We start from the raw sequence: 22,880 nt of genomic DNA, 5'->3' as shown, positions 1-22,880 counted from the left end.
ACAGAGGCAACTCCTGCACGGTGCCAGTCTGGCCAGTAGGGCCATACGAAATTTCACCGGCCATTTCGTTTCGACACTGTTTCAAATCATTTCAAGGTTGAAACAGCAAAACTGAAGAGAAACAAAGTGCGTTGAAATAGCCTCAAAACAAAATGAGACTAGTCAAAATGTTTTGAAAGTCGAAATGATTCAACCATAGTGCTGGGGATGGGAAGTCAGTCCAGCTGGCCTGACTTCTTATCCCTGGTGCTAGATCGTGCCAGGAGCGGGGAGTCAGCCAAGCTGGGTTGCCTCCCCACCCCCTGCCCTAGATCACGACGGGGCCAGGGAGTCAGCACTCCCCGCCCCCGGCATGCTGTAGCACCAGGGATGGGGAGGCAGCCCAGCTTGATTTGGAGAGAGCTCTCTCGTTGATTTGGAGAGAGCTTACTCTATGCCTCATTCTCTAGTGTGGCAGAGTCAGGTATAATCTTAAACAACATAATGCCTGCGTCACTTTGATTTACAAGGAAAGGTAGCACTTAACAAGGGGAAGCAAAAGCCAGTGGCAGTCTTAAGGCAATGTGACAAGCACAATCATGTAGGGTCCTGTGAACCTAGAAGCTTTGTGTTATGTCTACAAGTCTGGCCTGGCATTTATAACACCGTTCTCAATTCTTTATTCACTGTCTCATGATTTTAGCACCAGAAGCCCCATTAGAGATAATATTTCCTACACCTCCTAGCACTTTACCTCATCACTAGGGCTAAGTTTCAGCTGTGCTTCTGCACTCATCCATTCTGTTTTGTAGGCCCAAGGCAAGCTGCAGCCAGAAACAAATTTGTCAGCTGTACGTAGTAGAGTTAGTCACTACAGCTTACAATGAATTGCTCTACTGAAAAAGCTAAGAGCAGGTTTGAACCAGCCAACTAAATTACTGCAGTGCAAAACATACATGGAGTGGGCCAGTCAGAGTGTGAGACAACCTACTTATAGCTGCTAGATATTTTTTTCCCACACCCTGCTGTTAAATAAAGGGTCATTGTTTAACAGCATGTTTACCAGTTGGAATAATATTTCATGCTTATTCAATCAAATAAATTTAACTTTTTCACATACTGTCTTTCTTATGGGCTTCTTCCTTGCCTAGGAAACCTTGCAAAAAGACAGGAGGAAAGAGTCATTATAGTCTAACAAAGCTACTGCCCTTGAAAAGAACGATATTGTGAGGTTTCTGCTCCAGGTAGAAGCAGGTCCAGTGGTTTCCACTAAATCAAGTTTAACACAGGGAATAAAATGGCTAAGATGCATCAAAATTGAAGTGTAACATAAAGGCTGGTACACCATTTTGGTGGCAATAATTACATTGTTTTCTACCTGTGAGGACTACTGGTATTGTAGTTTCATGTACAGGTACAAAAGCTTCCTTTTAATTTGTTTTCATTTTACTATTAAATGAACGAGGAGAGATTCATGCTTACATGCTGTTTTAACTTCTATTTATATTTTGTTTAATTTCAGGGCATGTTCATATCACTGACTTTAACATAGCGACTATAGTAAAAGGATCAGAAAAGGCTTCTTCTATGGCTGGTACTAAGCCCTACATGGGTAAGTTTTAAAGACCACTTTAAATGTAAAATAAAAGCAGATAAAAAAATGTCATTGAAGTGTGTCTAAAAAAATATGTCCTGATGGAAATGCATGGTAGCTGTAAGCATCTTGTAATATATGCTGTGGTGCAACTGGAAATATATTAGCAATGGAGATCATCTTTCAGAAATGGAGAAGCTGGGAAAAGACTTGGTTCTGCAAAAGTTTTAATCAGATTGTTTTGCTTAAGGAAACCCAGGACTCACTCAGATGTTGTTTCATCTCAAGCCTCAAAGGGGCAGATGTACATAATTGGTTATGTTGTTCTTATTTCTATTACTTGGAAAAGAACATGCAATATGAGCTGATATCATTTTAAGCACACGCTAACATACATTGGTAAACTGGGGTTTTATTAAACAACCAAAGAACTTGATGGCTTATGTTTGCCCCATCCAGCCAATTGGTTAAGCACATGACTTAATTATGTGAGTAGCTCTTTGACTCGAATGGTGTTATTTGCATATCTAAAATTAAGAGTGCAGACAGAAGTGCAGCTCCCCACTGTAACTGAAAATGCTTTACAGGAAGCTTTTTCAGTTTCAGCAATCCACCAGATCAAGCAGAAGTTCACCATTCGTTCAATCAGGGAGGGGAATCTAGCTGCTGACTGTGAGCTTGCAGCCAGTTTCCCCTAGCAATGGCCCCTTCTCCCTGCAAGTCTGCACTGTTTTCAGAATGGGAGGGGGCAAAAGGAGCAGACGGAGCTCATTCTAGGGGTTCCCCAGCTGGCGCTGGAGGATGGGGTGGGTGAATTGGAGCTCCCCCACCCCAGGGGAACTCCAGTATACCTGCCCCACCCTCCAGCAGGGGCTGAAAAAAGCCCAAACCAAACTCCCTCTGCTCCCTTTCCTCCCTTCCATTCTGAAAACAGCAACAGTCTGGGAGGCGGGCAGACACAAGTTACAGAAAACACGATGTTTTTAAACTTCTTCATCTGACCCCCTCGTGCAATGAGGGTTCAGATTTTCACCTGATTGGCCATTTTTTTAAATGGTCTGCAGCTGTGCACTTGTGTTTGGTCACAGCTTTAGACCACTTTCTATAGCCAAATTGGGTAAAAAATGTCACTTCTGTCTGCTCTCTAAATGGGAGGCTTAAATCACTGACTGGATTGGAGACTCTGAGTTTATTTTTCATAGCATGCAACATCCAAAAAATGGGAAAACATAATGCAATGGGGAATTTGAGTGAATAATATAAAAGCATAGCATGGATTCAGTAAATGAAAAGTCACCCCAAAAAACAATAAGCAGTTAGCCAGGATTTAGCCTCCTTGCCTAAGCATAGAGGTTCAAAAAGCCAAAGGCAAAATCCATTCAACCTTTGCAGGTCTTTCTAAGCTGCATAGATTGAACTGATAACAAACAGAACTGACGTTCAGTGTTTGTGTGGCCAAGGCAGGCAGAAGCCTGCACTGGCCCAGGTCAGGAGCCTGGGGGTGCTCCTAACGCTGCTGAACCCAACTCAGCAATAACTCTGACTGGATTGTCCACTGGCGCTACCCTCTGCTGCTGATAAGAGGTGGCGCGTGTGTTCAGCAGCCAATTTTTCCCTAGCCCCTTCCTTTGGGGGGTGTGGGGAATGCACCCCCAGGCTGGCACTGCTACCCCCCTAGCTGGGGTCAACCTGGTATGGGGGGGGAAGCTTCCACCAGGGGGAGCTTTTCACCCCCCAGCCAGCCAGGTGAAAGGGTAGGGTTGGGGGAATCTCAGCCTGGCTCCCAGCTGCAAGCACATAAAATCCCTGCAGTACAGGTTTTCTCCCCCGTGCTGGGCAGATCCCAGCTGGGGGTCCAATGCCAGGCCAGGGGGTGTGTTCACACCCAGCACCCCACTTCTCAGAGAGATGGCTTGGGAGGGGGTGGGCCTGAGCTGATCTCAGCCTGGCTCACTGGGCTGCAAGGGAGAAAGCAAAAATCCCCCTCCTTCAGGGCTTTTCCTCCCCTTGCTTTACTGACAGGGGTTAGGGGGTCTTGGCAGGGATGGTCTGTTCTTCTGCCCTCATCCTGCTGGGCTGACAGACAGGAAGCAGGCTAGAAAGCAGAAGCTTTACTACCTCTGCACTATGACAGCTGGCAATGGGTCCAGCCGTGCTCCGCTGTATTTTATTTTTTTTTTTGGTATCATCCTTTTGAGGGGACTATAGACTATATAGGGAGGCTAGAACCTAACTCTGAATTTGAGATTCCATACTGTCCGTCATGTATGGTGGGTGTTATACTGCCTGATTGGGAGGTGTCTAAGTCCTTTATTGTATCAGCCTCAAAGAGACCAAAAGGGCCAGCAAACCTCACTCAGGGCTGCAAAGCATGTGAGTTAACTTGAATTGGGAAGGGAGATGGGACAGAAGTTCCTGAAACCAGTTTCACCATAAACCATTTTACAAACATGTGAGCTCTGCTTCTTTCCTCTAAAGAATACCATGCTTGTAGTTGCTAGCCCTCAAGATCAAGTCCCACAAGATCAAGGCCCTGACAGATGTTCAGCCTCCTGCTGTATCTCATGGCATTTCACAGAAAGTGCCATGAGTTACAGTATTCTCCCCCCCTTCCCCCCCCCAACACAGAAGACTTCTAAGCTCTGGTGCTGTCTGCATGATGGGAGGGGGAGAAAGGAGGGGAGGCGCTCTAGACTGGGGGTTGCCCAGCATGTGCTGGAAGGGGGTGAATGGATTGGAGCTTCCCGCTTCCTCCTCCCATCATACAGAGAGCACCAGGGGTGGCCTCGACTACTTCAGCCCAGCCCCAATCCGTCAGATTACTGAAGGCACTCTGCTTTGGAGTGCCTTCATCTGAATCCTCAGATAATGAGGGTTAATTTGCTGTGTGATTGGGCACTTTTAAAGCACTCTGCAGCCCTGCACTTCTGTCAGGGCACAGCTGTAGAGTGCTTTTAAGGGGCTGATCACAGGACAAATGTCACTTCTGTCAGTGCCCAAACTGGATTCTAAGTGAATGGAGATGCCTGTCTAACAGCTCTGACCCAGGTGCCTATGCTACTGAGAGTGATGCATCCTAGTGCTCAGTGTTTCCCATTGGCTAACTGTAAGGCATTACCCCATTACATTTTTTTGTATCATCCTTCTGAGGGGACTGCAGAGTATATAAGGAGGCTAGAACCTAACTCTGAATTTTAGATTTCATACTGTCAGCTAGGTGCCTAGAAGTTAGGTGTTACAGTGCCTAACTGGGAGGTGTCTAAGTCCTTTATTGTATCAGCCTCAAAGAGACCAGAAGGGCCATTAAACCTCACCTACAGCATCAGTAAAGCATGCATAATCTTTGTTTCATGAAAATTCACTTAAGTTTCTTTGACAATATGTAACATTCTGTTTTACAGAAAACACTGTCAAAATGGCTGTTATTATTAGAAATAAATTGGGAAAAACCACAACTGTCTTTATGCTTTACATACAAGGCCATTTTCCTTCAGTGTATATATTGTACCAAATGAAATAAAAATAAACAATATTTTAGGACTACAGTTTGCATTTTGTGTAAACAAATTAGTATCCCCTTTTTGCCTGAATAGGGTCCTAACTAATTTTGCTAACAATATACATTAGATATGCAAATTATTATTGCTTAAATCCTTCAGCAAGGCACCTGAATACTGAAGATCCTGTAGGATCTTCCAATAAATTAAAAATAAATGTTTCTATTTATGTAAATATGTAAACGGAAAGCTAAATAACTGCAGAATGTTCCGTGTTGTTTAATTTGATAATCAGTTTGAATGTTATAGGAATCCTATTTTTTGTAAAATCAAGAAGCTGCAGAATGTTATGTGAAACTACACAACAAATGTAAAAGTTGTCAGGAGAAAAATGGAGGCTTAGAGATTTAGTTTAGAGACAAATATAGGGCTTTTAACAACAGTGTAATGTTATTTGGAATAAAGAGTGGCTGCCCATTAAAATTATCAGCAGCAAACCAGCTAATAATACTGGTCCTAAAATGTACTGACTAGATTCCATATTGGCTGGTCCATTAAATAATTTGGAAAGTTGCACCTCTTAGAGTCTTTGTCTGCAGACTCAAGCACCCCCATCTTTAGGTCATGTTTTGTTCATGTTTAGAGGTTTTTTTCAATATCCATAGCAACATCATTTCTCAAAAAAATGAAAGCGTCAATGTTGCAGGACAGTCCCGAAGCAAGGACTGAACACCCAGAGCCATGCTCATGACCACATACTGGAAACTTGTGCCCTGCGTCAGTCACTGCCTCCTGGAGTTGCCAAGAAAATATCTGTGTAATGGCACAATTCACAGTGAAGTGCAAGGGAAGGCAAAATGCACTCAATCAGTCTCCTGTTGGGGTAACTAGTAAATCTAGCCAGGAGCATTCCTTGTATGCATAGTTTCAAAGTCTTGCAATTATGACTAGAGCTGACTCCTGCTTGTCCCCTGCTGCAGGAACTAACATCACTAGCTAAAGAAATTCTTCCTAAATCATTTAGTACCCTTGTTCTGCCTCGTCTCTGATTTAGCAGCAAGACAAATAGCTTTGTTAGTCTCAGGCCTCTTGTGTTCCTTCCAGGACTGAGTTCAATTACTTTGCAACAAAGTCCCTCTCACCCTCCCCTCAAAAAATCCAATCACTACAAAGAAACAACAAAAGATAAATGTTCTGTAGCCCTTCAACTGGGGATTATCAAGCCCCTGCATCATCCTGCTTTCTCTGCATGGTCTCTTCCTCATTGTTTGGCAGTAGAGAAATATAGCAAAACCCACAAGTTCAAAGTCCTCACTACTCGACTTGTCGCAGGAGTTTTATCCTTGAATTCTTTTGGAAATGTGAGAAAGCAGTAGGGCTTTTAGAGCTGTTTACATTATCCATTTTGGTGTGAAAAGTAATACACGAGGTTCCTCTATGAGCAAGCCTTCATTAGACAACGAGGATCTGGCAAACAAGGCCTGATCCCAACCTCACATCTACCTCTTCATTACTCTATTGAGTTAATTTGTTTTACCCCTGATTCATTAAGTCATAGGAGAATCAGACCCTTAGCAACAGTCTAACGCTAAGTTGCCGTTGCAATGTTGGTATAACAGAAAGCTCTGGTTTTACTCATGCTGGTGTTTTGAAGAATATGTTGTTTCTAATATTCTTTAGCAAGACTTCTGAATAGTGTAGATTATGCAGATATATTAAATAGCGGGAGGGGGGAGGTATTTATTTACACATGAAAATGAAAAAAAAGAATATGATCTGTGAGGCAATGTTTTCATCCATACAGTCCTGTTAGTTACTTTAGAGACTCTTCCCATACAATTAACTGGGACTGATGTACCCAAAAGATCTTCCTGTGTAGACGAGGGAGGAATGGAGAACTATAGCAAGGTCTGAATCTGACAGGAAATACTACAGTCTCCTTATAAAATAAGGCATTTTAACCACTGCTACAGCTGGATTTCCAGATACAGTTGTGCATATTTGACACAGCTGCAGAGGCAACATCTCCTTTAATTTCTAGGATTCTTTGCATTTTGCTCTCTACTAATCGGACTCCCAGCTGATGTGAAATACAATATGTAAAATATATAGAAGTGTTTTTTTCATCCAGAACTGATTATTTAACTCCAAATCTTCTACCTAAGCTGCAAGCAGCGGGGAAAAATGTTTTGTAGTATTTTATCATCAGATTGTTTCTTACAAATACCAAGATTTGTAAGCTGCCATACTCCTACTCTGTCAGGCATTGCAGGAAGCTATTTTAGATGTTACATGTTTTATTTAGTGGCTGACTTCAGACAGGTGTGCCAGCCAGCAGCAACATCATGTAAACTTTGGTGGTATAGGTCACATCGCACCTGCAGTATGAACAGCTGTGAGAACAGGTGTGTCTGTCCTCCTTGCTGAAGGAGAAATTTTTCCCCTCTTGCATTTAGAAAGCTTGTTAACCATAATCAGTGCCTGGGATATATGACTATTGTTTGCACTTGTTCTGCAAGGTTATTTATTGTTTGCATTTAAAGAATGCTGGAATCCTTCAATGTGGGTGTTGCTGTGTTAAACATTTTCAGTAAAAACAAAGGTTTATGAACAATGAAAGCTTAACTGTACAGGTTGGCTTTCAAGTATGGTTTGCAATCAACATATACCTTTGTAAAGTGTAATATCAGTCTTCCTAATATCAGTCCTAAACCCTGCAATATATTGTCTTATTTTTAATAGAAATTGATCATTCTGAATATTATAGAAAACCATTAAGAATAACAGGTCTCTAACTGAAATATCTCTCCATTTTGTTTGACAGAGTTTATGTATCTTTGTATTTCCATAGAGATATAGGTAATCTGTATACATATAGATATTCTTTACAGCATACATCAGATGTTGTGGGAATAGTTCAGTTCCTGAATTGGAAGTTTCCTATTATTTTCTCTTGTTTTCTGGGGGGGGGGGGGGGGGGGGTTATCTGCAGACAGACAAAGTTATCTGAACAGTGCAGTGGGGGTTTATTTCATATCAGGCTGATGAATAAAAATCAGAACACAAATCCACCTGACACAATACAAAACCAATAAAAGCAACAATAAATTACCTAAAAAAAAAATGGCTACCCCTAGCTACCTCGCATGCTGGTTATCTCAGATTTTCACAGCCCCTTGCATAGGCCATTGTCATTCTGAATTATGGCCAAGGATTTGAGAGTACGGGAGAATCGTGCATTTACAAAAAGGCCCACTGATGTCTGAGTTATGTATCCATTAATTCATACTACATAGAAGTATTAACAAAAGAAAGACAGCTGGGTCACTAACAGACGGAAGAAATCTGGGTCATGTTCTAACCTCAACCTTACAGATAAAGCCAAAACATCCTACAGTTTTGGTTTTATTCTGAAAGTAATTGTACCAGGGGTGAGTTTGGTGTGTAATTTTCAAAAGTGCTCAGCACCAGCCCAATTCTGCTCTCATTTAAATTAGTGCGAGTTTTGCTGTAAACTGTACAGGGAGCAGAGTTAGGCTGAAATTCTGTGCCTTTAAAAATCCCACCCTTAGGCCTTTGACAACAAAGAATAAAGGGGATACTTAATTCTGGATACATTTCATAATCATTAGCCTGATATATGGGGTCAACATTATGCATCAGGCGTGAATATAATTCTGCCTCCTGAGGTTGGCATAAAAATTCCCCAGTAGCATTTGTGCCTGCCATATGTATGCACACAGGGTAAATACAGTGCTATATCCAGGACTTAATGTGTCCAGAGGGTTGTGTATAGATTCCCTGCTATGGAGAGATGCATGAGTAAATGTACCTATATGGCAAACTAATAGGGTGTTTAAGATCAATGTCTTAAAAATGTGTCCAAGTAATTGTATATAAAATATTTGTTGATTGAATACATGTCTTAAAGTATTAGGATTGAAAACTGCTGAGTTATGATAGGAAAATAAAAGGGAAAATAGATTACACTTCTAAAACTCCCCCAGACCAAGCACTAGATTTTCAGCCCAGTATGTTCAGACTTTAAGTAGCATTTTACCTTCCACTGCACACATTTAAGCATTCATATCCATTAATAGATCTAAATCGGAAAGGTAGGCATTATAATTTAGATTTTTCAGTAGGAAGGAAAAAAAAATCAGCTCAATGCTATAGGAGCACTGCCAGAACTGCTAGAAACTATCATACCAAATTCACATTTACATTTCCAGTGGAGAGGAAAAATTGTTTTCTTTCATTTTGGCCTTAAAACTGACACCCTTTGAAATAGCAGCTTACTTGCTACCCCTATGATTTGATTGCTGCTTTCTATTTAAAACATCAGTTAGTAGAATTACTAACCTTCTCTGAATTTTTATTTTTTTTTAGTGAGAAGCGAAAATTGATATTGGGACACCACTGTGCAAGTGCTGAGAAAACTATTAGCATTTCCACTGGGCATGTTCAAATCTAAGAGGATAGGAGTGTTATTTCAGAAATTAAGTTCCCTTTTCATTCAAATTATTTATTTTTCATAGATTCATAGATGTTAGGGTCGGAAGGGACCTCAATAGATCATCAAGTCTGACCCCCTGCATAAGCAGGAAAGAGTGCTGGGTCTAGATGACCCCAGCTAGATACTCGTCTAACCTCCTCTTGAAGACCCCCAGTGTAGGGGAGAGCACCACCTCCCTTGGGAGCCCGTTCCAGACCTTGGCCACTCGAACTGTGAAGAAGTTCTTCCTTATGTCCAGTCTAAATCTGCTCTCTGCTAGCTTGTGGCCATTGTTTCTTGTAACCCCCGGGGGCGCCTTGGTGAATAAATCCTCACCAATTCCCTTCTGTGCCCCCATGATGAACTTATAGGCAGCTACAAGGTCTCCTCTCAACCTTCTCTTGCGGAGGCTGAAAAGGTCCAGTTTCTCTAGTTTCTCCTCGTAGGGCTTGGTCTGCAGGCCCTTGACCATACGAGTTGCCCTTCGCTGTACCCTCTCCAGGTTATCCGCATCCTTCTTGAAGTGTGGCGCCCAGAATTGCACGCAGTACTCCAACTGCGGTCTGACCAACGCCCTATAGAGGGGAAGTATCACCTCCCTGGACCTATTCGTCATGCATCTGCTGATGCACGATAAAGTGCCATTGGCTTTTCTGATGGCTTCGTCACACTGCCGGCTCATGTTCATCTTGGAGTCCACTAGGACTCCAAGATCCCTTTCCACCTCTGTGCCACCCAGCAGGTCATTCCCTAGGCTGTAGGTGTGCTGGACATTTTTCCTCCCTAGGTGCAGCACTTTGCATTTCTCCTTGTTGAACTGCATCCTGTTGTTTTCTGCCCACTTGTCCAACCTATCCAGGTCTGCCTGCAGCTGTTCCCTGCCCTCCGGCGTGTCCACTTCTCCCCATAGCTTTGTGTCATCTGCAAACTTGGACAGAGTACATTTCACTCCCTCGTCCAAGTCGCTGATGAAGACATTAAAGAGTATCAGTCCAAGGACCGAACCCTGCGGGACCCCACTGCCCACACCCTTCCAGGTCAAGACCGACCCATCTACCACGACTCTTTGGGTGCGACCCTCTAGCCAATTCGCCACCCACCGGACCGTGCAGTCATCCACATCACAGCCTCTTAACTTGTTCACCAGTATGGGGTGGGATACCGTATCGAAGGCCTTCCTGAAGTCTAAGTATACGACATCCACCCCTCCTTAGGCTGCCCTGGATTTCTCTGGTCAGCCATGGAAGCCCCCTGGCCCCTTTCCCTCTTTTGCCTCGCTCTGGGATCGTCTTGCTTTGTGCCCGAAGGATCGTTTCCTTTAGGCACAGCCACCCTTCTTGGGCACCCATCCCTTCAAAACTCCTACTCTGCAGTGCTTCCTTGACTAATCACCTGAGTGCATTGAGATCAGCTTTCCTAAAGTCTAGCACTTTCACCCTACTAGTTACCTTACCCACTCGACGTCTTATGTTGAATTCTATAATAAGGTGATCACTGTCTCCCAGATAGCTACCGATCTGGAGGTCCCCTATCATGTCATCTCCCGTTGCCAATACCAGATCCAGTATGGCATTCCCCCTAGTGGGACCATGCACCTCCTGTGTCAGGTGGAGGTCCTGTACACAAGTTAGAAACCTGCGTGAGCGATGGGACCTTGCTGTCTGCGTCTCCCAGCAGATGTCCGGGTAGTTTAGGTCCCCCATGACTACCGCCTCTTTAGCTTTTATGGTCTCCGAGAGTTGCCTCAGGAGCCCCGCATCTATTTCTTCCCCTTGGTGTGGGGGTCTGTAACAGACCCCTACCACCAAATCCCTTTCTCCTTGCCCCCCATGTAGCCTAACCCACAATCCTTCTACTTCCTCAACCTTGGATTCTGTCTTGATGAGGGTTGATGTATATTGCTCACTGACATAAAGTGCAACCCCCCCCCTTTCTTCCCTGACCTGTCCTTTCTATACAATCTATAGCCCTCAATATGTACCGTCCAGTCATGGGATGAATCCCACCAGGTCTCTGTTAGCCCCACTAAGTCATAGGTGTTTAGTGCAAGCAGGAGCGCTAGTTCATCCTGCTTGTTCCCCATGCTCCTAGCATTAGTATATAGGCACCTGAGCCCTGCGACTGGTGCCTTTGCTGCCCCCCCGCTCCGAGTCCCATGGGGCCCATTGTTTCTTACCTTCTTGTTCCTTACCTGTTCTGTAGTGCTGGCCTCCCCATGGCTTTCAGGTTCCCAATGTTCTCCTTCTTCAGGCTGGGCTGTCCTTGTGGGTGCCACATGGTTTGGTGGTCCACAGCTTCCCCTGCCCTCGTACTCCCCTCCCCCCGACGAGCCTAGTTTAAAGCCCGCCGGAGGAGATCCGCCAACCTAGAAGAAAACACACGCTTACCTTTGGGGGACAGGTGAAGCCCATCCCAGCTGAGCATGTCCCTCGTCGTGATGTGTGGGTCATTGTCCAGGAAGCCGAAGCCTGCCTCGAGACACCACTGCCGAAGCCGCCAGTTGGTCTCTCTTTTACCCATTAACGCCCTGAGTCAGCAAGGTACTTTGGCATGTGACTGACCTAAGCACATGAATTGTCCTGCTATGGTCAGGCTATTCAAATGCTTGATGTAAGCCAGGTGTTTACATATCTTGTAGACTTGGAGCCTTAAGGCCAGATTGATGAAAGGTATTGAGGATCTGAAAGATGCAGATAGTTATATACAGTCATGTGTTTTGCAATGGTACAGATACCCATTAAAAGCCAAATGAAGTGAGGTGCCTAATTCACCCGTGTTACTTATTTACATGCTCTCCTGGTTTGTTGATATGGTATGATGCAATGTTATGCAGAGATGGCTCTGAGTAAGCTAGCCCAGACATTGGAAGCAATATAGCTGCATTACTATAACACTCCCACCACAGACTAATTAAGCCTGGTGAAAAGCAGAACTTACTGGCCTGTGCGGAGTATGGGGCTAATGTTGCCATCCTGCCAGAGCTAGCACATTTAAAGCTAGCGAGTTTTACTGGCATCTATTTATCTGTATTAGGGGTTGGCAACATACAGCACACAGCCCGATCCCACCCACAGAGCCACTGGATCTGGCCCACAAAGCTGGGTATAGGGAAAGCCCCCCTACTACTGACACACTACAGAAGCCATTAGGCCTGCGTTGGACCACAGCCTGGTTGTATTGGCCTGCAGCTTGTAAAAGGTGGCCAGCTCTTGATCTCTATTATCATACCAGAATCATAACTGGACACTTGATCACCCTGGGCATCAGTGGCATATAAGGCAGTGTTAAAGGCCCCTTTGTTATGCCACTGTATCACATAGCACCCATTATTATGGTATAGGAGTGCTATGTAGTATGCAAAATGTACTGATTCAGAAATCCCTCATGGGTTATGAACCTATCATGAACCTACCAGATCAGGAATGCAATTGGCAACAAAGATAGGGAAGGAGGCAAACAGCCTATAGCAGTGGAATTTCATAGACTTTTCATAGATTTTCATAGATTTCATAGACATTAGGGCTGGAAGGGACCTCGGAAGATCATCGAGTCCAGCCCCCCGCCCAAAGGGCAGGACGTCAGCTGGGGTCATAGGATCCCAGCAAGATAAGCATCCAGTTTCATCTTGAAGGTGTTCAATGAAGGCGCTTGAACAACCTCCGGTGGCAGGCTGTTCCAGACCTTGGGGGCTCGGACAGTAAAGAAATTCTTCCTTATGTCCAGCCTGAAACGATCTTGTAGTAGTTTGTGACCATTCGTCCTCGTCATCCCTTGGGGCGCTCTGGTGAACAAACGTTCCCCTAGATACTGGTGGTCACCCCTGATAAACTTGTAGGTGGCCATCAGATCACCCCTGAGCCTGCGCTTTTCCAGGCTAAAGAGCCCCAGGGCTCTCAGCCTGTCATCGTAGGGTCTGCTTCCCTGACCTCTGATCATGCGCGTGGCTCTTCTCTGGACTCTCTCAAGCTTCTCCACATCCTTTTTAAATGTGGAGCCCAAAACTGGACGCAGTACTCCAGCTGCGGCCTCACTAAGGCCGAGTACAGGGGGAGAATGACGTCCCGGGATTTGCTTGAGAAGCATCTATGGATGCAAGCCAGCATTTTGGTCACTTTACTAGCCACAGCATCGCATTGCAGGCTCATGTTCATCTTGTGGTCAATGATGACCCCCAAGTCTCTTTCTTCCATAGTGCTAACCAACATAGCACTGCCGAGCCTATAAGGATGCTGCGGGTTTTTTTTCCCAAGGTGGAGAACCTTGCATTTATCGGCGTTGAACACCATCAGATTCTCATCCGCCCACTTGCTGAGTCTGTCCAGGTCAGCCTGGATCATCCGCCTGTCTTCTGGTGTGGATGCTTTGCCCCAAAGTTTGGTGTCATCAGCAAACTTGGCCAGTCCGCTTCTGACTCCAGAATATCAAGTTAAGGATTACTTAGGGAAGCTAGGCTGTTTGCAGGCATGAAAAAAAATAAAATAAAAAACCAAACAAACAAACAAAAAAAACCCCGGTTTTACCAGAAGCAGCAGCACATTACTTCAACCCAGCTCTGCAGTGTCTGTGTAGATTGGGTGCTTCAGTGGGGCTATTTGGTTCTTTTAGATGAAGAAGCTGAAGCTGATTCAATCAGTTATTAGATAGAAGTGCCAAAAAGCTCCACTAAAGTGCCCAATCTATACAGACATCAGGTTAGCATGGTCCAACTAAACTGCTGCCTCTTCTGGGCATGTGCTGGGCTCAGCACAGGATTGCGCCAAATCTGAAGTAAAGCATTGTCTTTTTTTTTGTCTTTTTTTTTTAAACATCTGCAAGCAGCCCCAGATGCTTTCATATCAGCAGGGCCAGATGTGGTACAGCCCTTAAGGTACTGAAGGAATTGGTTAGTGAAATTTCCAAACCATTGACTGTCTTTTAGAAATCATAGAGATTGGTTGAGATCCCAGAGGTTCAAAAGGACAAGTAGAGTGCCGATCTTTAAGAAAGGGAAGAAAGAATATACAGGGAATTACAGACCAGTCAGTCTGATCTCAGTACCTGGAGAGATAATGGAACAGGTCTTCAAGGAATCTGTTGTGAAGCACTTGGAGGAGAACTTGCTGGCTGATCAGGTACAGCCAGCATGGGTTCCCCAAGAGCAAGTCCTGCCTGGCCAACCTGATTTCCTGCTTGGTGCAGGGGGCTGAACCCAATGATCTTCCAAGGTCCCTTCCAGCCTTACAATCTATGAATCTATTAATCTGTGATTTCCTTCTATGATAAGGTGACAAGCTCTGAAGATGTGGGAGAGCAGTGGATGAGATATGGAAGACAGACTTCCTAAACTCAAGGTATAACACTCTCATAAATAAGCTAAGGAAGTACAGACTAGATGAAGGTACCATAAGGTGGATATACAACTGGTTAGATCATTGTGTTCAATGAATTGCCATCAATGACTCAATATCTAGTTCCTCATGCATCATGTTTTTTAGACCTCTGATCACTTTTGTTGCTCTCCTTTGGGCTCTTACCAGTATGTTTTCCCATGTGTTGAAGAGTGACACTGAAGACTGGACACAGCTCTGCTGGGGAGGTCCCACCATTGTGGAATAGAATAGAAGAATCATTTTCTCTGATTTAAATATGCTTTTCTGCTCATGCATCCCTGTATTCTATTAACTCTTTTTTGCAAGTGTTACACTGCTGATTCATATTCAGCTTGTGCTCTACTACGCGGTCCCCATCTCCTTTTCTGCAATAGCGCAGATAAGATTTTTATTTTTCCTGTTTAGTGTTCCTTCTTGAGTGTGCAGGGTTGTTGATTGTAGCTGTGTTGGTCTATGGACATAGGCAGGCAAGGTTCTTTGGGTAGATTTGATCTTTTATTAGATCAACAAAATAGTTGTAAAAAAGTTATTTGCAAGCTTTGGGGCACAAATACCCTTCATCAGGCATAGGACAACACATAATACCAGCAGAGTCTCCCTCTGCCTGACGAAGGGTATTTGTGCCTGGAAGTTTGCAGAAAACTTTTTTCCAACTATTTAGTTGGGCTAATAAAAGATATCACATCTACCCAAAGTACTTTGCCTTCTTAAGTGTGGCTTTTTTTACTTGTCCATGTTGAATTCCATCCTGTTTATATCAGATTAATTTTTCCAATTTATTGAGGTCACTATAAATCTCAATCGTGTTCTCTAAAGTGTCTTCAGTTCGTGTTTCCTGTCATTCACAAATGTGATACATGCACATTCAATTCTTTTGTCTGAATTAAAAAAGAAACTGAAGACTCATTGTATTCCCCTCCATTTCCCTGGGCACACCCCTGGGGAACCTCAGCTGATATCTCCTCCCATTGAGCTGTTGATGAGTACTCCTCAAGCATTACTATGCAATCAGTTATGCAGCAACCTTCTAATAATTTCATTTAGGTGATATTTTCTCAGTTTAGGTATGAAAATACCATTGAAGACTGCTCCACCCCCAATCTACAAGACCAATTACCTTGACATAGAAGGAAATAAGGTTGGTTAGTCATGATTTGTTTTTGAGAAACTCAGTTTGGCTGTTACTTACCACCTTGTTATGCTCTGGCAATTACAAATTGATGGTTTATACATACAAATTCAAACTCTGTCAAGCATAAAATAAGAGGGCATAAAGCTATGATATTTTTTTAAATTCATTTCAACTCGTAATAGCAATTATAACCTCAGTACAAGGCATTTCATAAGAGTTAATGACCGGCTCAGGTTACCAGTACTCAAATGCATCTGAAATAATCAACTTCTCCTGGCCAGTAATTAATCTTCAGTAATTTCCTTGCAGTGCTATCATTATTACTTACAGAAATTGCAAGCAAGGAGGTTCATTAGAAGAAAAACAAGGTCATTTGAAGAGGTCTGCACTGCCTCCTTATATTGATTTCTTAATGTGTCTCACTTATTTTTTGCAAAGATTCAAAGGAGTCCTATAAGAAACCACACAGACTCTTCCAAGTATGAAATAGTTCTACTGCAAACCTCCCAAAGCTTCCCTAATCAAAACTAGTTAATTTGAAATATGGTGCTAGGCAGGAAAACCAGTCTCTTTGATTAGGTTATTAAAAGAATGAAACTGAATCAATTCATCAAAAAAATAAATCCTTCTTATCAGCAACATTTGAGGCTCATATCAGACCCACTACAAGGCCCTGATTTAATAACATACTTTGCTAAGTACCTTCATGATTAAACCAGTATATACCATAGGTGACAGCTATTTTCTGGACCAGCCACTTTCACTGACAAGCCTCAAACAGATTAAGCAATCATGGTCAACAGTTTCAAATCTGAGCGTACATACAGATATTCAGGGAGGTTAAAGGGAGGCCACCCAATCTACTTTAGCTTGCCGATATGCAGATCCTACACTTGGATCCCTTGTTAGGTCAATCCAAGTGCAAATTGTATAGAAGTTCTAGGAAGGTCAGATTGGTCAAAAAAGTGGCCCACCCAATATCAATTAAGTGTACCTTGGAGGTGCACTAAAGTTAGATCAGGTATGGCTGGTTGATCTAACTGGCCTCATCCCTGGAGCTGAGCTTTTCTTACTCCTCCCCTGGCACTAAGCTATTTTTAGCTCCACGGTGCCTCCCCTCACTCCTAGGTGGACAGCACCACCTCCCCAAACCATCCAACACCTCCCTTCTGTGCCCAGCAGACCACCCTGATCATACAAGCCACTCTCAGTGCCAGTTTTAAAAGGGTTCGCTGGTACCAGGAGATGATGGAAGTAAGTCAGGGTGGGGAGAGGGGCAGGTGGGGTCAGGGGGGGTTGGTTCATGGTTGGGGGGGGGGGTGCTGTAGCATGTTGCAGACCAAGGGTAACCCATGCCCTGTAACCCATGCCCAGTAACTCTGCCCACCCTCACCTTTTCACCCACCATGCCTTGATGTACTTATTGTATAGAAAGAGAGGCTGTCTTGAGAGTCCTAGAGCAAGTTTTACTTTTTCCACTAGCCAACAAGTCCCTCCTGCACTGCTGGCCTTGATTCCACCCTTCAGCTACTTGAGCACTCTCAGCCTGTCAATGCCCCCAGGACACCTAAGCCTTAAGGGCTCACTGCGTGACTCCATCCTTCCTTACACCACACCCCATGCCTCACAAGAGTCATTATATCATCACTCTTCTGGTGGGGCTTAAGTCTTCTTGGCCTCCATTCCTTTTCTGTGGCCTCCATTCCTTTTCTAGCCCAGGCCCACTGGCTTCTAGGCACCAGCTCTAGTATTGCTGTCTTGAGCACAGGGCCCATCCCCTGTCTCTGCCTCTCCTGGGCACTGGACTCCTGGCCCCTGTATACCAGGCCCCCTGCCTCCTGTCTTTGCCCTTCTTTGGTGCTGGGCTCCTCTGCTCAGCTCTGCACCCTGGGTTCTGTGGTCCCCCTCTGCCTAGCTTTGAGCTCAGCCCCTGCTCCGCCTTGAGGCTGCCCCCAAGAGGGCTTAAGGCAGTTATGTGCCCCTAGGGTACTAATGGGACCTCCAAAGTCACCCCTCACAGCCCCATCCCAAACCAGTGGTGTATGAACTGTAACCAAAAGATAAGCTCCCCAGCTATAACAAACTCTCCCTTCTGGGCCTACCAACATCAATAAAAGAGAAAACCACACACTACTCCTTTAAGAAGGAAAACTTTTCCATCATCTCTAGTAACAACATAACCCCTCAACTCTGGGTTATAGCCATATAAGCTCTCAGAGTCTCACTGGTAGTCCCAGGACAGCTCAGCAGTCCATCAGGCATTCCCTTAAAGTTTCCTGGCTAGAACTCCTTCCTTTACAGCTTGCAGGACCAGGCTGCCTTGCCTTGGCGCTAGGTTAGGGTTTATATGCCCAGAGCCCTGCCCCTCTGGCCAGATGACTCTATGGGGCTGTCTTCAGGTGCCCCTTGTTTTTGATCCACTGCCTGGCTTCCACAGTAGCCTACCTGTGGCCATGCCTAGTCTCCCCTGCTGGGCTCAAGCCCTGCAATAACCTTCCTACTACTCATGCAGACATCACCCTACTGTGCTTCTGCAGAACAGCTAGCTCTGCAGTAAGCACTCATAGGTCCTGTTTACTCAAGCCACTTGCTTTCCTGCAGCCTCTCCCCACCTGAGGCTCCCCCTAGGCCCTTTCTCTCTTAAAGTAGCAGACAGTCCTCAGCTCTCTGTTACAGGGGCATTTGTTCATCTGAGTTTGGGGTGGGTCAGGTGGGTTCTAAAAATACCTCCTGGTCTTGAGGGGGAGAGAGCCCCACCAACCCTCCCATGGAGCCAGCAGACCTCCCAATCCCCCCAACCTCCCTGTGAAGCTGCCAGCCCTTCAGTCTGCCCACCCCTCCCTCCACCCTGACATACTTGGCTCTCATGACTGGTGAATGCCAGCAAAACCAGCCTCAGGAGTGATTTGCAGGATTGGGGGCAGTTCAGCAGCATTTCGGGCAGGAGCTAGGGAGTTTGGCAGGATAGGAAAGCCTCTCTAATCCCACAAAGCCCTCCCCTCCCCACAATCCCCCCAACCTCTCCCTGTCCATGGACCCTGAAGATCCTGCTACCCCCCAAATTCTGCCAACCCCTCCCAAACCCCACCAACTCTTCATAGTCCCCCCATCCCCTAAAATCCCATGACCCTACTAGCTCCCCTCTCCCACCCAACCCCCTACCTGACTTACCTTAGATCAGGGAGCCATTTTTCATCTGATCTAACCCCCCCACAAACTTATAGCTGTAACATTTGTATGAAGCCTGAGTGTCTAAAGCTAAGCATCTAAATCCATATTTAGATGTCTAATAAAATGACTTAAAGAGGTGCTGAACATTTACAGTTTGGCCATTGACTTCAGTGGATGCTATAAGATCTCAGAGGACTTCAGGTCACTTCTCTTGAAATATTTTGACCTAAGTATAATGTCTTTTATAACAAAGATACCAGTTAAATAAGATTATAGAACATTTGGAAGATTAATTTAAAGAAGATTATACAACATTTTGAAAGAAGATTATACAACAATCATACAGAGAAATTGATCTTCCTTTTATTGCAAGCATATCTATGGCACTGTTGAATACTGAGGAGTTGTGACAATTGGGGGACAGAATTAACAGTAAGTATCATGCTTTTTTGCCACATACAAAACCACATACATGTAACTTAAGCAAAAAATAGTGCTGTTTTTCCTATTTACAAAACCACACATATATCATAATAACCATGAGCTATGAACTGCATCATTGTTGTCATGATGCCAAAACATAATTAGTTTCACTGCTATATCAACTGCAGAAAGCTCTGAATTAATTTATTAGAAATTACGTATATATTTCACAAAATAAACACAGGCTCTAAATACACAAAATAAGCAGTTGTCAACACAGAACATTAATGTAGATAGATTTGGGAAATTTTAAACAAACTGAACTTACCTACCTTAAAATTCTGCATTTATAAATTCAGATACAAAGGACATTGCAGTGATATAGCATAATAGTTCTTTGTTTTCCAAAAAGATACAGCTGCAAAAATTGAAAATATGGAACCCCAGAAAAGGAAGTTCTGTTTTACACGTTTATAAAGTCATTCATAAAGATTAACTCTGAAAATGTATTTGGGGCACCCTGGAATATATTCAAGTAGACTTCATTTAGCAATCAAACACGTTATCTCATGTCAGGTTTAAAAAAGCAAACATAGGAATAATAAGAGAAAAGATTGAAAGTATGTTAAGAGAAAAAGAGAAGAGGTGTAGCAGAAAGAAATTAAGATTTTTTTAGTTGGAGAGTCTTTTTAAAGTTAAACTTTTTTTTTTCTCTTCATTATCATACCAGTTAGGTAAACATCCTTGTCATTATAATTTTTAACTCAGCACAGACTTCGTAACTAGGAACAAGCATTCATCTTGGTCCTATTTGGATTCAGTTACCACTTCATGTTCCCAAGTGCTTTCAGCTTTAAGTGGAACATTGTTTGATTTTAAAAAATAACATCATTGGAGTCCAGTTGAGTAAAGATTTTCCGGTCTGAGATCTGCATTTGCAAAAGTGCTCATCTTCACAAGTGTACCTATCCGTTGATAATTGACTTTGGCCTTGATTTCCAGAAGTGCTGAACCCTTGTAACTCTCACTGAGTTGATATTTTTCAAAAGTGAAATTAATTTGCATAACATTTAAAAAATATTATAGGAATGGCAAGAGATGAGGGAAGAAAATGATAATTGGAACCCTATGTAAACCATGAAATGCTTGTATTTTTCAGTATTTTATTTAGTTTTTGTTGGTGACTTATTCAGTACTATCCATAATGTGAAAAACATTCTGACAACTTTTGGTCTTCTTGAGTTCTTTGCAACAAAGGAATTACTCTATTACTTTTCCTTATTGAAAAATGAGTGAAAGCTTAGCACTGACATTTTCTGAAGGGTGCCTTAAATTTAAAAAGAGGTGCCTTGAGTCTAAGCAGGTAGAGAACTCCTGTTTTAATAGCTTTAGATGACCGTTTTATTTTATTTTATTTTAACTGGCTTTTAGCTCAAAGATTTTGAACCCCAAATTTGTCCTCATGAACTGTTTCTCCTGGTGAAATACAGCAAAGTGTGCTAAGTATTAATTATTCCACATACGTATAGCCCACAGCTCTCTTCAGAGTTTTTAATGTAAATTCATTTCCTTTTTGTCAGATAATATCCTTCCAGGGTCCAAATTGGGCAAGAGGGGGTGTTGTCTTCAATCTGCAAATTGTGAGGGTTACGACAGATATGATTTTATCATATGAACCTGAGATCTCAATTCAGAGAAACAGTAAGGCACATAAAATGCAAGTTATGAGCAAGGATCCTGGTTTTCTCTGTTTAAAAACTGCAGGTTCTCTGACTTAAAAACCCATCATCTGCATTTTTCCACAATTAAAATGGAATGCCACTATATATATATATATATATATATATATATAGGTATCAGTTGAACACAATGTTTTATTGATGAATTTACAATTTTAAAGCAATCTGGAAGCCTACCAGTGCCTCAATCATTAAAATAAAATACATTCTAAATACCTATATATTTTGGTGTTTGATTTTGTTTTTCTTATCATAGAAAATCAGATCTCTCCCTGCCTACTTCATCCACCAGGCGGGACTAGGTGCAGCTGTCTCCCCATCTCCCCCTGCTCCCCACCCCAGTTTTTTGGCACTGAGCAGCCCTGATACGTCAGTGCCCTGCTCCTGCCCTTGCTGTTGCCCCTCACTCCCAAGCCACAGCTCCCACAACCCCCCAGCCCTGCCAGTGCCCCTCATTCCCCCCTCCCCAGCTCCTGGCCTTGCCCCAGCAGCTTCCCAGGCCACAGCCCCCTGGGCCCTGTTGGTGCACCTCACTCCCCACCCACAGTTGCCTACCCCACCAGCCCTGGTAGTGCCCCTCACTCATGACCTGCAGCCTCCTGCTCCCCCAGCACTGCCGGAGGAGGTCCCCAGTTGCCAAGGCTATGAGACCAGGACCAGGGCCCACAGCCCCCTAATGCCCCAGCAGCACCCTCCCTCCAGCTGCTACCTATAGGAGGCAGCAGCTGCTGTGGCCAGAGTGGAGCGTGAAGCCCAGCTCCCCCTGCCACTTTCCCCACAGGCCAGAGCAAAGCCTATGGCAGGTGTGGGCTGCCCACTGCAGACTCAGGGCTCCCCACCCTGCTGCCCTCAGGGCCTCCACAGTGGGAGGGTGGGCAGGGCAGAGTGGAATGGGCAGGCTTAGTGCCACTGTGAGGAGGTCCCTGCCAGCTGTGCTACCATGGAGAGGCACCCCCTACCCACCTGGCAGCCATGGAGAGCACAACATAGGGCTCCTAGCAGCAGCACCAAGCCTCCCTGCCCTGCTTTGCCCTGCTTGCCAGGTTCCATCTACTGGACCATGGAGGCAGGGTGTGGAGCACTGAGCCTGCAGAAGGCAGCCTGCATCCTCCCCTGTTCCCACACAAATCTGGGGAGTATATGCTCCCCCATGCCCTCCTCTCCAGGAGTGCACACAGTGACAGGGAGCCAGTCCCCCTGCTGTCCCCCCGGCCATGCATTCTGGCCTTTGGCCCCATGCACAGCAGAGCAGCACCCCCAGCCCTGCCCCACTCACTCATTCACTCCCTCCCTCACTGTGGGGGCCTCAACTTGCCCCCCACCAGACTTACCTGTGGGAGCTGGTCTCTACAGTTCCCAGCTGCCATTTGCATGTGCCCATGCGCATAGCACCCCCTGCCTGATCACCCTGTGTCCCACTCCCCAAGCAGCCCTTTGCAGGTTGGAGCTCTGCCCAGCATGCAAGGGGAAAACCACTGTTT

At 44.4% G+C, this 22,880-nt stretch overlaps 1 protein-coding gene across 2 annotated transcripts in view; it reads left to right on the top strand.

The window, feature by feature from the left end:
- The window catches only part of STK32B (serine/threonine kinase 32B), a 325,870-nt gene that overhangs the window by 229,799 nt on the left and 73,191 nt on the right, over positions 1–22,880 (top strand). For both annotated transcript variants that reach the window (XM_019479571.2, XM_019479582.2), the window contains exon 6: positions 1,502–1,591. In XM_019479571.2, the coding sequence (XP_019335116.1) occupies positions 1,502–1,591 (90 nt within the window). The remainder of the gene's footprint in view (positions 1–1,501; positions 1,592–22,880) is intronic.

The sequence above is a fragment of the Alligator mississippiensis genome, chromosome 2, assembly GCF_030867095.1.
Source record: "Alligator mississippiensis isolate rAllMis1 chromosome 2, rAllMis1, whole genome shotgun sequence".
NCBI lineage: Eukaryota > Metazoa > Chordata > Crocodylia > Alligatoridae > Alligator > Alligator mississippiensis.
This window is presented reverse-complemented; position numbering and strand designations above follow the sequence as displayed.